Source organism: Echinococcus granulosus (assembly GCF_000524195.1).
Source record: "Echinococcus granulosus chromosome Unknown EG_S00091, whole genome shotgun sequence".
Classification (NCBI taxonomy): domain Eukaryota; kingdom Metazoa; phylum Platyhelminthes; class Cestoda; order Cyclophyllidea; family Taeniidae; genus Echinococcus; species Echinococcus granulosus.
In genome coordinates, this window is record NW_020170471.1 from 91768 (window position 1) to 107905 (window position 16138).

The window sequence follows — 16138 nt, forward strand, 5'->3', positions numbered from 1 at the left end:
TGAAACTACTAGCCATGGACCATCTAAAAAGCCTTGCTGCAGAGCTGTCCACCGTGCCTGCACCAAAACATTTTCTGTTAGATATCACGATAATTGCTGTACGTCTTCACCAGCAGGATAGAAATTAGAATGATAGTACAAGACAGTTCTAAAACAAGAACTTCATAGGAAGGAAGATTAGAGACAGCTCTTCACTGTCATGGAACTATGTGTGAGCCGTGTCTTGATACATAACTCTAATTTTGGGTCAGTGTTCCTCTGACGAAACATGGACAAACGTGATGGCTAGAATATTTTACCTTCCGCAGTTCCAGTTCCAATAGCGAATGGAATTAAAGGTCCATCTGAATCCTAAAGAGGGTTAAATGAGGTTTCAGTGAGGTAGCTCCTCAGTTGCATAACAATTCGATGGCTGACAAAGATGGCTCATGAGTGATTTCTTCAACACCGATCAAATAGTAATGGCTAAATCGGAAAGCTTAAAAGAGTATTGGTGTAATACGATAGTGGTTTATCCCTCGGTTCTGGTGAGGCGCCACTTTTGTACTTCGAATTAGCCCCCTTGTACCTCGCTGGGTGGGCTGGCCTTTTGGGCCATGCCAATAGCCCAGACACCTTCTCCGTGCTGAATATATATATTCTGCCCGAGTATTTTGTCTTCTTTCGTCTTCAGGGAGTCCCGGGACGCTACAATTGGAGCTATGCAGTATGTTGGCTATGTGTTTAACTCTTGGTTCTGACCACTGTGTATAGGCAGGTTGAGCTGGCCTCCGAGCCGTGCCAATAGCCATACTCTAATTAAATTACTCATACATACATTCTGCCCGGGTACTTAGGCTCTTTCGTCTTCAATAAAAGTCTAAAGGGCCTACAGCCACACTTTGTCGAATATATATATTCGTGTTGGGGACTGTGGTATAAAAATGGAGCACTGAGTGATAGTTATCTCAAAACGGAGAGTTAACCCAGTAACCGGAGTAGTGTATTTACTGTTCGTAAACTTCAATTTAATGTTAGGAGTACTAATAAGTTTAGCTCGCCTTTAAACAAAATTCCGCGTTCTAATTATAAACAAATGAAGAATGGTGGCTCATAACATGAAATTTGGATTCTGTTATGGCTAGGTAGTTAACATTTTATTTTTGAACAAATTAGGTCAGGAGAAGGGCAACGTTCTAATCAAAAAAATAAATCAAAACATTTCCACAGTCTACAACTGCCTTTGGGAAAGGTTGACTATTTCGAAAGTCGTTTATAAGGCTTTGTAGAACCTTTATTAATTTATTGAATTCTACTGGTCTTTCGCTATTGCCGCCATGAGTGATGTGATGTGGTGACGATTTCTTGTGAAGCAAATAAGCAAATTCACATACAAACTTTTCTGATTTTGCACAAAATACTTGATGACATTTTAATGGATCTTACTCACCACTTTTCATTATTCATTGGCTAAAATCTTGCTTTCTTGCACATTTAGCTATTCGCAGATCAATCCGCATCCTCCATATATCATCGGAAGTTAGTCGTGGTATCGGTGCGTGTTGTATTTTATGGCAGCGCGTGCCTTTAGCTTGGTTTCCTTCTAGTCGGATAGTTTACGAAAAATTCAAATTCTCCCATTTATTAAGGACCTCTGCATTACTGAGGAGTTCGTGTGAAAATTGTCAGGTAATCCTGCATTTAAGTAATAATTTTTCCAGAGCACCAAAGCGGTAAAACTGCATTTGAACTGTGCTGATATGCCGAAAAAGTCCTTCGGCTTTCAAAGCGACCGGAAAAACTTGGATAAAGTCATAAAACGTCTCGATCAAATTTAATTTTGCCTTGAATTTCTATGGCTGAGGTTGCATTAGGATCCATAGACTTTTCTGCCCTCTTAGACGAATTAGAATCTGGCAGTAGCGGTTCCTGTGCCAGTGTCATTCGTAAGCTACGCGAGTACGAAGTGGCTGCCTATGAAGCTGGACAAGGTGGTCCAACCGGTGAACTTATTGCCAATTTTATCGCTCGTCTTGACGAAAGAGTTGCTGATCGGGAGTTAGAAATTGAAAAAACCTGTAGTCACAATTACGAGAGCTTTGTTGAGTCCGTTCAGGAGTTGATGCTGATGCAAGAGAAGGCAGAAGAGTTACAAGAAACTCTCCGTCAAATTCGAGCCAATGTTGAGAGCAGTGTCCAAAAGGTATAGCTTCATTGTACACTCGCTTGTCTAACTCTGATCTATAGTTAAACGAGTCTAGCGAAGCTCTTACAGCTACCCACGCAACAATCACCCGCATTGATCAATGTATTGCGGCGCTTCGAACAAGTCTGCCCGTTCTAGATCAATACGAAAAAATCGAGAAGTGCATCTCAGAAGGTCGATACTACCATGCTCTTAAGTCCCTTGAATACCTAGAACACTACCAGCTCAAGTCTATCCAATCCTTCGCCTTCTCTCAGGTCCTTGCCAAACGCATTCCTGAATTGAGGGCAGAGATTAAAGTAAGTCCTTGTATTGACATAAAAGCCACATCTTTCTAGTCGGCCAGCTTGGCTCAGTTGACGGACTTTTTGGAGGAAGTTCGAAAGCACTCCATTCGTCTTGGTGCCATCGCTATACACCAAACCGCAGAGAAGATGGGAATGGGTGAAGAGTTTTTTGGTAATCCGGAAGCTTTCATCGGAAAGACCGGGGGTGAAATGAAAGTGGACAAAAAGAAGACGTCTTCCTCTGATTGTGATAATTCAGATATTGAATCTTCGCAATCAAAACAACCGCAGGCAACGGTTAAGCTGAACAATACCTTTCAGCTTAATCGAATAGGTAAGACATTTACTCCCTTTTGTAGCTAAAATACCTCTCTTGAAGTGCCTTTTTTTCTCGAAAATCACTTACTTCTAGCCTCTGGCTGTCTCCAGCACAATAGTCGCTGTTTTGGTTGGGATGACGGAAGTAAAGGTTTGCTTTTTATTTTCTTGTGCCATCCCACCCTTTCTCTCCGTTATTTTACTTCAAAAATTCGTTGGAGTTTATGGTCTTACTGACGTCATTTGTGAATTTGATTAGCTCCAGCAAAGGCGTGGCTTATTGACTTAATTAAAATACATTTCGTGCCCCAGCACTATAGCAATTCCGCCAATATAGAACTTTTGCTATTAAATATGCATTATACGGTTTCTTGGTGTGGTATTAGGTCTAAAATTAATTGCTTCCCTTTCTACCATTGATTTGTAGTCTTCATTATTTTTTTTAACTTGTGTGCCGATTGCCCTTTGCACTATCGTTTAGGGTAGAGTACTTTTGTGTATTTTGAGTTTGTATAGCTCCTCAGTTCCTTGTCGAGTATCGCGGACAGTTCGAAAAATCCATTATGGTTTGTTAGCATAAAACATGGGTAAATGATTTGAGTACGATATTCCCCTCATTTTCGTCTCACTCACAAACAAGTCACGTGTCAGATGGGAGGTCGGTGCTAAGGTAACGGAGACATGCGTCCAAATCTGCTCGTGGAGTAATGATTAGAGGATCGTTCATGACTGAGTAGTAAAGCCGAGTAATTATCCGGGCTGGTAGACTCTGCTTGTACACTCCGTTAATGTTTCAAAATGTGTACACAAAGAGTCTTGGTAATGGTGGTTCACCTCAACTGGCGTCTGGGTTACTCTCGAACGAGTATGAAGTTTGTTCTGTCGTAAGTTTACGAAAGAGGGGCTGTTGATGGAATTTCACGTAATTGGTGTGAAGGTAAAACCATGGGAGGTGGAAAATGCACATCCCGCTACGGAGTCTCTGGTAATGGTATTGGACATTTCATGCCTATTGTCATACAGTCGCTGCAATCATGTTGTATAGCCCCTCTTGTTCTATCTCCCATGGTTACATCTATTGGATCTACTTTTACTCGTTTTTCTCATCTTTCCCATTCTCAAAGACGTTGTGGAGGCCGAGCTGGAAGAGTTGATCCAGGCTTCAAAGCAACGTGTCGACTTTGATGGAAAAGGCGTTGATGGAGGGAGTGGAGCTTATTGGCGCAGTGCGAAGAACAACATTGAGAATTTGATCAACTTTGGACCTATCTACCGATGTCTACACATCCATAGTGTCTCAGGAGAGAGGTCAGAGTTTGAGCATTACTACTTTACCCAGCGGCGAAAGCAATGTCAGCTCATTCTTAGTCTGTCGCCATCTCAACAGGTTTGTTTTCTACATCATCTTTAATTGTTGAATTGTCAAGTTCTTTTGTTTTCACCCTCATCCAGCAATCCAGTTTTGGCACTTCAACAATCTGTAAACTCATGAGATCTCACCACTGTTGTTTACACTGTTTCCACAATCTTCGGTTCACTGTACTCCGTCTTGGTCAGATTTGAAGTAATTTTTCGTAGAATAACTGCCAAATCCATTGACGCAGAGACTGGTCCAACACCTTGTTCAGCGATATGGCGGTTTTTCGGACGTGCGACATGGTTGTTAGTTCTAAGAATTGTTAAGGCGAGCTGAAGAGCAATTTTTCCTTCTTTTTTGTCACTATGTTTGGTATGGTACTGAAAGGTTTATGGTGGTAGCACCGACTCACCTCTCGCTTGGGGTCATATTGAATTGATTCTTCGCATAATACGCGATCAACTACCTTTCACCTGTCTATTTTTGTAATTTGAGAGATCATCTAACGCTGTCAGTGTGTTTTGGTTGGTAGCCAGATTATATCTTGCCATTCGTTTCAGGTCGCCTTTATTTCCCCTTACAAACGTTATCAATATTCGCCACATTGACTTAAATTTGCATGTGACCCCTACAACCGTGGAACACGCATATTATACGAGAATTTTTCAAGGGTATTGAATCTCGAAGTTTCCCCTGTGATTGTTAATCGCTCTGCTTGGTCAAAATAATGCCTCTGTGCTTTTCAAACTCGTCTACTTGTAAAAGTCTTGGGTGTAGATAGATCTTCAACGGGATTTCTTTAGCTATTTGCATTACGCTCAGCCCTTTTTATTTGTAATCTGTGTTGTCTGTGCGTGGTTCGGTACATTCAAAGCCAATTGCTACGTAGTAACAAAAGCAGAGCACTCCTGACATTCGTCCAGCTTTTTTGAGTTTTTTTTTGAATCGAAGTAAACTCTATCCCCAAGCAGGCAAGCTTAATTTACATACATCAGTTTCAAAATGACAGAAAAGTAGCAAAGGACACAATAAGGAGCTCCGTACCGATGGACTGGTGCGCATCCTTGCTTTGCAATAGAGGCATATAAACAGCTCCTTCCATTTTACAAATCTCTCTCTCCGAAGTTGCAGTAAGTCATCGCTGCGTGGTATTACCGAAAAATGAACAATTTTTTGGTCAGCTAATATTTCTTCCATAAAAAGGGTATGTTTTCAATACGTTCCCTCCACATGCCATAGTGCTCTTTTGGATGTTTCAGAAACGTCCGCAGGTAGGCGCTTCCCTGAAACTTCGATAGCACTATCCAAAGCTGTAAAGCTTGTGTCGCTTCGACAGGCGTTCAAGAGACACTGAACTTTGCGTATCACCTGCCTACTTCAGGTATCATATGGTCTTTAGGCAGCCACTGGCGTATTCGGCTTGCAGCTCTCTAGTCTTACTTTATGTGAGGATTACAATAATGGGATGATGACTGAAGGGTTAGCTTACCGTCTTGGTGACATCTATCCAGACTTGAAGTCATGGATGGTCAATTGCATAATAAGGCAGTTCCTTGATACATCAAATGTGCGTCACGTCCGGATTTTCTTATCCAAGTCTAGCATTACGCATATCCTAGGTATTCCTTATCACCTCATAGTGAGCGGCTGTGCCGAATTCTGTAACAGATAGATTGTTTGAATTTACAATGAGGAAGGTGATGTAAGTTGTTCTCTCGGTCCAAAAAGGTCGATTAATTCTTTTCTGTTCTTTGAGCAGCAGATGGATTGGTCAATGTTGGCTTCATTAGTATTGTAAGAAAACACCTGGACAGTGATGGTGGATTCTCCACTGGAGTTTTTGGAGCGAACGTAAAGTAGTACCTTGCGTATGCCTCTTCACAGACGATATCTTCGTGAGAAAATCGTTTCATGCATTAATTGGTATGCTCAGTATAACAGTGTGTCACACGCGTGACGTACGGACTCAGGTAAGAGAAGTGGGTTGTCACATATATGTGACACAGGTTGTTGAATACTTGAACACATAACTCCACATCCTACTGATGTTGTCAGCGTCATGGCTAAGAGTCTAAATCAAAGGTAGATCTGCAGATTTCTGCATATTGCTTATGCATAAGTCCATAGACATTTTGCGTTACCTTTCAGTCAAGCCTGCGGAACTATAGTGAGTTCTTCAGTCGAGTGGTGGGTTTCTTCTTGGTGGACGACTATCTACGCCATACTATGCCAGGCGCTGCAGCAGGCGTAGGAGCCGGTGCAGCTGCAGCGGCCTCTTACTACCAATCTTATCTGACCGATCTGTGGGGCTCACTAGTGCCCCGGCTGACCAAAATTATCACTCGCAATGCCTCAGGCTGCACCACCTCTGGGGAGTTGTTAAGTCTTAAACACCATTGTGTGCTGTTTGAGAGGACTATGGCCAACCTCGGATTTCACACAGCTGGACTGAATGAGATGGTGGAGACGGTGAGGAGGCAGTTCAGCCATCTACTTATTGATCAATGGAAAAACCGGTGAGTTTTGCGTCGGGTAGGAGCACTGGTTAGGGATTCATGACTTTCAAGTGTCTCGATTGTGCTGACTGTTCTAGGATGGTATTCTCCCAGTCTGATGGTAGCATCCATAACGCTCCTTCGATTTGATAGGTGGATGGGTCGGTGCGATCCACCTGAAACACTCTAGTTACATCCGGCAATGATACAGCTCTCTGCAATGACTTGATGTGTTAGGAAGGAATGAATGAAAAGTTTCCAAGTTTCCAGAACCAGGAAGGTTCATTCAGCATCAACTCTGGTACATTTCGCTTTCAACCCGAACTACATCGTCGGATACTGAATGTCCCACGTAACCGATTAGCTCTTGAGGTGACAGGGGAAGTAAACCTGGAAGCGGTTCCATTATTAACAGAAAGGCGTAATGGTTGAAGGGTAGCATGTCGGAATTGACTCACCAAAGGCTAAAAGTGACTAAAAACAGGTTTTTTTCTACAGATTCGAGGAGATTTTTAAGAACGACAACTACACCGCAATTAGACTGGAGTCTGCATCCGACCTAACTCCCGAACTGGCTGCTTATCCCTACTGCCAGTCGGCAGAATTCACCTCGCAGTCCTACCCCCGCTCCCTAGTCTTCTCGCCCATGGTACCCCAAATCTACGCCGCGGTGCGTGACTACATCGACGCCTCGGGCCAATTCATCGCTGGGCCCTCTGCCGATATGGCCTGGACGGAGTTAGAGGACTCCTTGAATCGTGCCACCAATGTCCTTTTCACTGACTGCCTCGCCGCTCTTCTCAATACCACCCTGGAAGCAGCGGAGAAGAATCTGCTGCGACTCATTCAACTAACGATCAATTTGTCGGAGTTGGAGGGCGCGTGCGAACACCTGCAGACGTACTTACACAAGCATGCAAGACCCAAGTTCTTCTCACTAGCATCAGCTACGACCGCGGTGGTTGAAGATCAGGATGATGAGGTGAAAAGATGGTGGACTTTTGTTATTACTCTTACTGAACACTGCAGCTCTCGAGGTTATCCCTTAACGCGTTATTGGACATTACCGATCCGGAAGTAGCTTTATTACCGACGCATAAGGGAAGTGGAAGGTTAGTACTCGGTTCGGAGCAGACTCGAATTTCCTTCAGCTACGTGGTTCCACTCTATCTATAGACGTCATCATTGGGGCTCTTCACGGATACTTCCGTTTTGGTTTTCCAGCATCTTAAAACCACCAGCCAGTCACGCAGTAATTCCGCTAATTTTGGTGCACTTTCATGTACTTCCATGGATCTACTCGTTAAGTGGTATTGGAGTTGCGTTGTGGGGCTTAGCTCTGCCCGTAATTCTCTACAGCAAGTGCATTTTCTGCGTAAGCGGGTGTATGTGAGACAATTTATCCAATAAAACAATGTAAGGTAGCTCCACATAGATGTCCTCTACTGGCGTCGCAAATGTGTGACGTGTATTCTTTATTTGTTTAGGTTAATTGATTGCACCAAATTGTGCTATAAGTAGATTAGTTAGGTTTTAAAATGACAAAATTTGTGTAGCATGTTCTCGATTTGAGGATGAGTATATTTTCACAAAAATGGGTTAGCAAGGATTGCATAATACGCGTTATATAGCCTTGGAAAGTTTTCTAAAATAATTCTTTGTCCGTTGGATCAGCCACTTTTATAGCTGGTAAGGTATCATCATTTCCTGACCAGACAGGCTTGCTGTCAATATCATTTTTGTGCATCATTTTACCTCTAGAGCCCAAGAGAAAAAAATCTCGTCTCCAGCGATAACCACCTGATATCTTTTCATCTCTTAGGCTGTAGACCTACTAGCCCTGATGACCTCCCAGCCCGACGAAGTGCAGCCCTCGCGCTCCCACCTCTACGGTGTCTCCCTCTTTCGTGACTGTCGAGCACGTGCCGAAACCCAAATATACACCCACCTGAACTCGCGTATTGAGGAGTTCTGCAGCCTTGCCTCCTACGATGGTATCTTTGGGGGCCCTGGGGAGGGTATCCTATCCCTCGATCAACTACAGAACGCCTTGAGCGAAAGCAGTAGTCTACGAACCAGTGAGTACATGGTCGACATGATGGCTTGGCTGAGCTCTACTTTCACCGCGTTCACCCACCTCCCTCCCAAGGTGGCTCACACGGCTTGCATTTCAGCGTGCAAGTATATTGTGAAGATCCTTCAGCGTATCCTCATGGGCCCTGAGGTGTGTTTTGATTGTTGTCATTTGCAATGTATGTTCGTCCTTTGTTGACAACATTGATTAGCATACGTATCATCTATGGGACTAATCACTCACCCTCCGCCATATTAAAAACAGGTGACCAACAAAATTTGTAGGATTTGCGGTTGTTTGTGCATGAGATGCGAAGCATCGATAAAAATGGCGTCAGACTATCGACACAGTTCACCACTCCTTTTCTGTCGTTCTGAATCGCCGATTTCATATCGTGAGAAGTTGGTTGGGTCTGTTGGGTGTGATTTGGGCTTGCCTGCTGCAGACACCTCTCGTATAGCATTTTGACAATGAAATCGCAGTCTTATTTAACAACAGTGATAATGAAACAACTTATTTGCTCCTACGTCATCCGCGAAGGGAAAGTGGTGGTACCTTCTATGCACGAGGCTATCCGCAAGTCCTGCATTAAAAACAAATAACGGTCAACATGAAACGCTGTCGATTTTTTCTTCACTCCTTTGCATAAGTTATAAAAAACGCACTACTGAGAATGGATTGTTTGCTGACTTTCTGACTGGTTTTTTGGTAAAAAGTGGACTGTTGTACGTATTGCAACGAACATTTCGTTGGATACATTTCCAGACGAGCTGCTTACTGCCCCGTTCTAAATTTCTACAATGTCAAGTCACACTTAGGAGGCTGTACATGCTTTGTGTGGGATCGACTGCAGGTGAAATTGTTCTCCTTGAATTATTTGCTGAAAGGCAAACAATAGGTATGAATGACGTTTATTTAATCAGTAGACCTCCACGATTTTATCAGAAAGTGCCATTGCCAGGGAAGAAGGGCAACACAAGACCTCGTACCGCGCAACCTGTATGCAAAAAATGTCATTTGAGAATGAGATGGGAGGCACTACTCCACCTAATCCTTCCTGTCATTAGCTACCGTGGTGCTACTATAGGCTGTCGTGAGAGGCAAGCGTGGTCTACGTGCTAGTACTACTACTGTCGCTGCTGATAACAGGAACGCATGCTATATGTGGGCCACTTCAGCCTCCACACTTTCAATTAAGACAACAAACAATAATTTTTGGTCATGAGTGAATGGAGGTACCAAATCTGAGCCCTGGAGTATCTACTTGTGTTCACTGAAGTCTTGGATTACAGTGCAGGTAGGTGATGAAATGCTCATCTGTGATCAAACACACGATTGGCTTGAATGATTTCAAATTTTCAAGGAATCACTAGCCAGCCGTGTTTCTTTACGTCACTGACGATCTCGACTGTGATAGTGGTGGTGGTCCCAATTTCGGATGCATATCCAACTGTCTCGCCGTCATTCAGTGTTCAATCTGCAGGTGGAACACTTGCTCGTTTGACGGAATTGCACTACAGGTGAATCTCCGTTTGACATCGGTGAACAGAATCAGCCATGGAGGTGTGGAATCTTGAGATGCTGACTTACATCAGGTATCCTTTCTATACCTGATTAATCCTTCCACTGGCCTCTGCAGCTATTATTTAAAGGCTGGAAATGTGTACAAAAGCAGCTGGGAAATGGTTTTGTTGCTGCTTAATTCTTGTTTGTAAAGGCAGAAGTCCTGGTTCTATCCTAATCTTCCTCCTAATTCTTCAATAGCCAAAGAGGAAAAAGACTCTCCACTCTAGGTTTCGTAGGTATGTAAATTTTACTTTCATTTCTGCTAGTCTTGCCAACAGAGTAAGTGAATCACATCTGCTAATGTTGAAGAGGATGCAACTTTTCCAGTCACGTGTTTTTTGCAGGGGCAGGTGAAGGCTTCCCCGTCCTCATATGTACTTATATTTCAAACAATTTGCAAAACAAAAAAAACTAGCTAATTTCCACTTTGCTCTCTTGTGACTACTGGTTAACCTTCCCTGCACACTCCTGGCAGCTCCGAGATGAGCTGACTTGCATTTAGTGATTTGTTGCCTTTGGAGAGTTCCTTTTGCACACAGGCGTCAGGTCACTAAGGTGTGGTGTCGCCTTTTTCTCGCCTGTTGTAGGCTCTGTGCATTGCATGGGAAAGTGCCTATCACCAGCCTCCCTAAAACATTCTCCCTCCTAAAGGGAAGCAAAAAGCCTACCTCTAAACATGTCTGTTCATATTTCACTTCATTTTTTTTAATGTGGGATGATGAATTACTCGAAAAGTGGACGCATTGCATTAGGAAAAACTCTATAGTCTTGAAAACAATGAAGAAGTATGCATTGTTAAGATCAAATTATGGTCATGGCTAAGGTAGGTGATGGCTAAACAATTGGTTAATGCCTGCATCGAATGGGAGAGGGAAAAGTCGTGGACGCTGAAGTAATGTACTGACTTATTTGTGAACAGAAATGACTTTTGGATGTATGGCAAGCATAGCATTTGTTATCTTCGAGCCATCCACTCCGTGTGAGCTCTGCCTCCTTGAAATGATAACTGGGCTATACGACAGTGCAGGAGAGAGTTTGACATTGCATACTGTCGCAAACCTTCTTTTCTGTGGAAAGATTTGCACCCCTAGCTCAGTCTTCGTGTTCTCTTGATGGTATTTCTCAAGGTGATATCACCTTTACTTGACTTTTGACTATTACATGTCAAATAGACAATTGGGGAATAAAGGTGAGATGGAACTGCGGGTAGCCCAAGCTGGATTATTGTGGCTTTTTTGAGGCGACGTTTTGCAAAGATTGGATTCTTAGCAAGTTCGTACTTAGTTGGAAAGGAAATCTAGATTGTACGCTTTATCCACTTTCATTTTTGATCGACTGAAGATGTATCAAGTCGTCTACAAGTATTCATGGCATTGTTGTAAATGGCTTTTTCACGAACGGCTTCGAGCCTTTCAGGCTCGGTATCGCTTCAGTACTGATCGCCATTCTGAATCTCTGTTGTAACCCGTCTGCGGCAGCTCACAACCAACAGAAGTGGACCCACTACTGGCAATGTGGTGCTCAGGTCATTTCACAAGACACTATACGCCCCAGGGGAAGGAAGGTAGCTTTTCTGTAAACTTCATAAAGACTTGGGAGACTTTTTGCACTGGAATCAAGAGCGTAAATGAGCTTGAGACTGGAAGGGGCGTATTAGTATTAGTCAAGTAGGTAAATAATCGGTTATTTCTATCGGATAGGTGAAAATGGTGGTGGAGCCGGCGCTCTCCCAAATGTTGGTTGATTTGGCGGAGTGTGATAAATTTGCACGCTCCAACCCAGTGCCGGGCATCGATAAGTCCATCCTCCTCCTTATCTTCAGTGAGTTGCGTCAACTTCTCGAATTGGTGCGCAACAATGACTGGAGTGTCTTCTTCGCCAATTACGGCAAAACCTCCGGTAAGTTTGACTAGTTCCCCTTAATGCTAGTCTCAAAAGTTCTTGGAGTAAATTTGCATACTTGGTTAGTAGAGGAATGAGAGCTCCAAATTTTTTTTCCTGAGCCATCGCCAAAAGTTGGTTGATTGGTTGTGGATAGAGTACCATAAGTGGAGTTGTACCGTGCAAATGGAATAAAGCATTTGAGCGACAGCTGTTTCGCCATCCATCTGCCATTTCAGCTAGCTCTTTCGGGTACTACCTCCAGATAGTGTCGTGTTTTTTGGGCTCACTGTCTTTTGTCTTAATATAGATAGGGTGCGCGGGTATTTGTGACAAACTAACATTTTTTTCCCTGCTACAGTGTTTCCTTTTTTTCTACCAAAGTTCTCTTTGTGCCTTGGTAAATCTATGCAATGGGAGTTCCTTAGCAAGGGCTATTATCAAATCTTCAAGAAAGGGGTCTTTGTGTACTTGGAAATAACGTATCGAGTAGTCAGAAGTAAGTTTTGATGTGGTATTCGGTACACTACCAAGGTATGACTTCTTCTGGCCTGTGGTGACGAAAGAGTAGGTAATTTCTCTGCAATTGTGCTTATGCATCAGGTAGCAAGCCATCAGTCAGACATAGTACGGTTCGGTATGGTGCTACTTCTCTTCTCTTGGTGAACCATCACATCGGAAGCGGTCAGTTTCATCTGATTTATGTGATTTGGGCCTATCTGCTTCACGAGTCGAGGTGAAGCCACCACGGCAGCCGTGCGTTTGGAGGGGCGATGTGATGCGCGGTAGCAGGAACTTCCTGGCCTGAAAGACCTTTGTGAAAGTTGACTCTGGTGTGGAAAATTCTTTGTTCTGCATGATGGTGAGAAATAACATGTCACTATCGACTAGAGTAGTTGACGATGATGATGTCATGTATCGGTAAAAACAGTCATATTTAAGGTGAATGATGACGAGACAATAGGCTTGTAAGGGGAAAGGTGGAAGAAAGAAGAAGTCGGGGAGGGGAAAGTAGCGGTAGACGTAAAGTGGATGGTTGTTTTGCCATAAAAGATGTCCAGACGTTTGAAAGTCCATCAATTTGTCCCTCACTTCTTTCAGGTTGCTATCAAAACGCATCTTACGCTGTTGATGGATGATTTGCTGACTGACAAAATGATCTGGGATGTTAAATGGCTTTGTATTGTAAGTTCGAACGAACGATCCAAATGATTCACTCTATCCGCTCCTCTCCACTTCCACCTCACTATTACCTCATGCCTGCAAGACCGTGTTTTGAAGGTGTGCGTACTGTAGACGTAATTTCTCACTAAGAGTTGTGTCCCTGTTGAATGAAGGTGTCAGTAGCGCCTCAGTTCTCAATTATTATCTTTGAATGAATCGTTATCACTGTAATTAACATTTTTGTGGCTGTTTCTGTTAGAATTCCATCTCCAAATTCTACACGGTAAATTTGACGAGGCACTTTTGAGACTTGAATGTGATACTAAGTGGACAAGCTTAAATCACATTCACTTGATTCATACGATTCTTGAGGATACGAAGACTCAAATTGAGCAGAAGGTGGCGGCGGGCACAATAAAGCGAACCTTACCGTCTCGATAGGTTGATGCGTTTTCTCTGCATCAAGGGACGAACTCATATTTCAAATTAGGTCACAACACGACTTTCATTTCCGGTGCTGGATCCTTGATTATTCCCAACAATCGCTTCTTTCTCAGCGACTAGCAACCCTACTTTGAATACTCTTACCACGACGAACAACAAACAACCGTCCATCTTGGCTCCACTGCATTCAGTGTCTCACACCACTAACTCCTTCATGACAAAATCGGTAGGGTTCGTTGGCTAATCACATATCCTCACCCGTCTAATGTCCTAGCGGCTCTATTAACTCGACCCTCACCTTTCTCTTTCCTCCAGGTAACCCATATGAGCGCGTGACTCCGGCAGCAGCAATTGCACTGTTGGAATGCATTCGTGAGTCGGCGAAGCGACGCCACAGTACCCCCTCCTTTCTTCTAGTTGGCTCCTCAATGCGGCCAAGGCGAGAGCACCGTCGACGTCTCGACGACATCATTCGTCAGCTGAAGGATCTGCAATCCGCGCCCACTACTTCCAGACGTTTCTAGACATCCCTCACTTCATCTACATTCCATACTATTACAGTTTTGCTCATTTGCTCTATCTTTGTTGAATACTTTTCTTTATACCTAATGGTCGAACATCTCGTGTGATGTTGATGGTGGTGGTGAGACTACTTGGTAATTTTGAAGGCGATGAGTAGGGTTTTGGTGAGGGTGAAACAGATATCACCAGGGACGTTCGTATCAAACCAGGACTACTAACCTCTTTTTCTCAATGGCCTCGGAAATCGTCGTTGGTGGTTCTAGAATCTGTCTCTATCTCTTTGAGATTTTGTTGACTTCCTAGTTAATTTTGCCTTAAGAATGTAATGCTTTATTTTAATGTATGACGGCCGTCGATCCGTGAATTGCTTAGCAAACAATATCCCTAACTCTGGGGGCAGTTAAATTGGGAGAATGATGGTTAGTGTTGTCGGTTTCGTGACCTCTATACAACCCGGCTCCCATTCATCAATCAAAATTGGGGGCGTGTGATAATGATGCTGCTGTCGAAATTTCAACATGTCCATTTGGCGGTCTCATGGCTAGGTGTACATAAATGAGACTGCAACGCGCATCAGGTAGTTGTGCCCTCCTAAGCGAACGTTTTGTTCCTTTGATGGTACATGTCTGGAGTCCAAAACACCCCTGCTCAGCATCTGCGAGCCTCCCTTTCCACTTCATTTTCAGCTGCCAACTGTCTATTGTAGTTATGTAATAGTTTTAGGATGAAGGGGAGAAAAGATAACTGCAACACCAAGGAAATTCGAAGGCTAGGGAGATGCACTGTCACTTTCCCATCGCAACTTAAAGTACAAATACTCTCAATAAAAAGATGCGTGGACGGAGTGACTGGCTCTGCCTGTCTTTGCCGTTTCTCAAGTACGTGAACGATGAATTTGCCAGAAGAGCGTACTTGGGGGAAGTGAAGGGCACTTTGACGGGCTTCAAACCGCTTCGTCAGCTGTTGTTGCAAGGCGCGTAGTTGACAGCCATCCTTTTCACTTCTACCACCAGTTTTCCCTCCCCCTTCTTTCTTCCCCCTTCCCACTTGATGTCGTCATCGTTCATCTTAAATATGACTGGATGCTTTTTTGACACTTGGCATATTCATCGCTAAATGCTTTAGTCAGTGTTGGCACCGAATTCTGCACCATCATCAAGAACAAAGGATTTTCTTTAATCTGATGCATCTTCCAGTGCTACGTTACCATCGGAATCAACCTTTGCAAGACACATTCAGGTCAGAAGGTTTCAACGACCGCTCATCGCACCGCACCTCACCGCCTCCAAACGCACAACTTCTGCGATGACTCCAACTCGAATCATGAAGTAGACAAGCCCAAACCACACCCGTCGGATGCAACCAACTTCTTACACTATGCGGGTTCAGCAGGAGAAGAGAAAGAGTACCATAACGAACTGTGCCGTGTCTGGCTGTTGGTCTGTGACCTAATGCATATCCACAGTCGCGGAGATTTTACCGCCACGTACACCACCACAGCCCAAAAGAAGTTATGATCCAGAGTTTTAGTGAATGCCGCATCACCTTTTGTGGCAATCTGACAACCTTTAAATTAGTAAACAAGGGAAACTCACCACTATCTATTGTCACATCTTTCGGAACCCACGATTATGCTCTGACATTGACACCTGACTGAAAACCTAGTTCCTAGTGCAGTGTGATCTTAAGTGACAGTTGAAATGACTCTCGAATTTGATAAAAAAATTCTTCACTGATCGCACACATGTCAAAGGCAATGGATTTGTAAACTCCTTCTTGAGGCTTTCAGAGGTAGCGTGGTCACTACCTTCCACAAAAGATCTGTGCTATGCTACTTAAAAGGCC

General features: G+C 43.6%; 1 protein-coding gene across 1 annotated transcript; it reads left to right on the forward strand. All coding sequences in view use genetic code 11, as the record gives it.

The window, feature by feature from the left end:
- Positions 1 to 1834: 1834 nt before the first annotated feature.
- On the forward strand, positions 1835 to 15810 carry EGR_07934 (Exocyst complex component 6; the record flags this gene model as incomplete). Its single annotated transcript, XM_024497183.1, has 10 exons — positions 1835 to 2182; positions 2227 to 2484; positions 2524 to 2806; positions 3915 to 4177; positions 6296 to 6663; positions 7141 to 7624; positions 8465 to 8866; positions 11983 to 12181; positions 14087 to 14287; positions 15533 to 15810. 10 exons carry the CDS (start codon positions 1835 to 1837, stop codon positions 15808 to 15810), a joined length of 3084 nt encoding a protein of 1027 aa, XP_024348381.1.
- Positions 15811 to 16138: the final 328 nt, after the last annotated feature.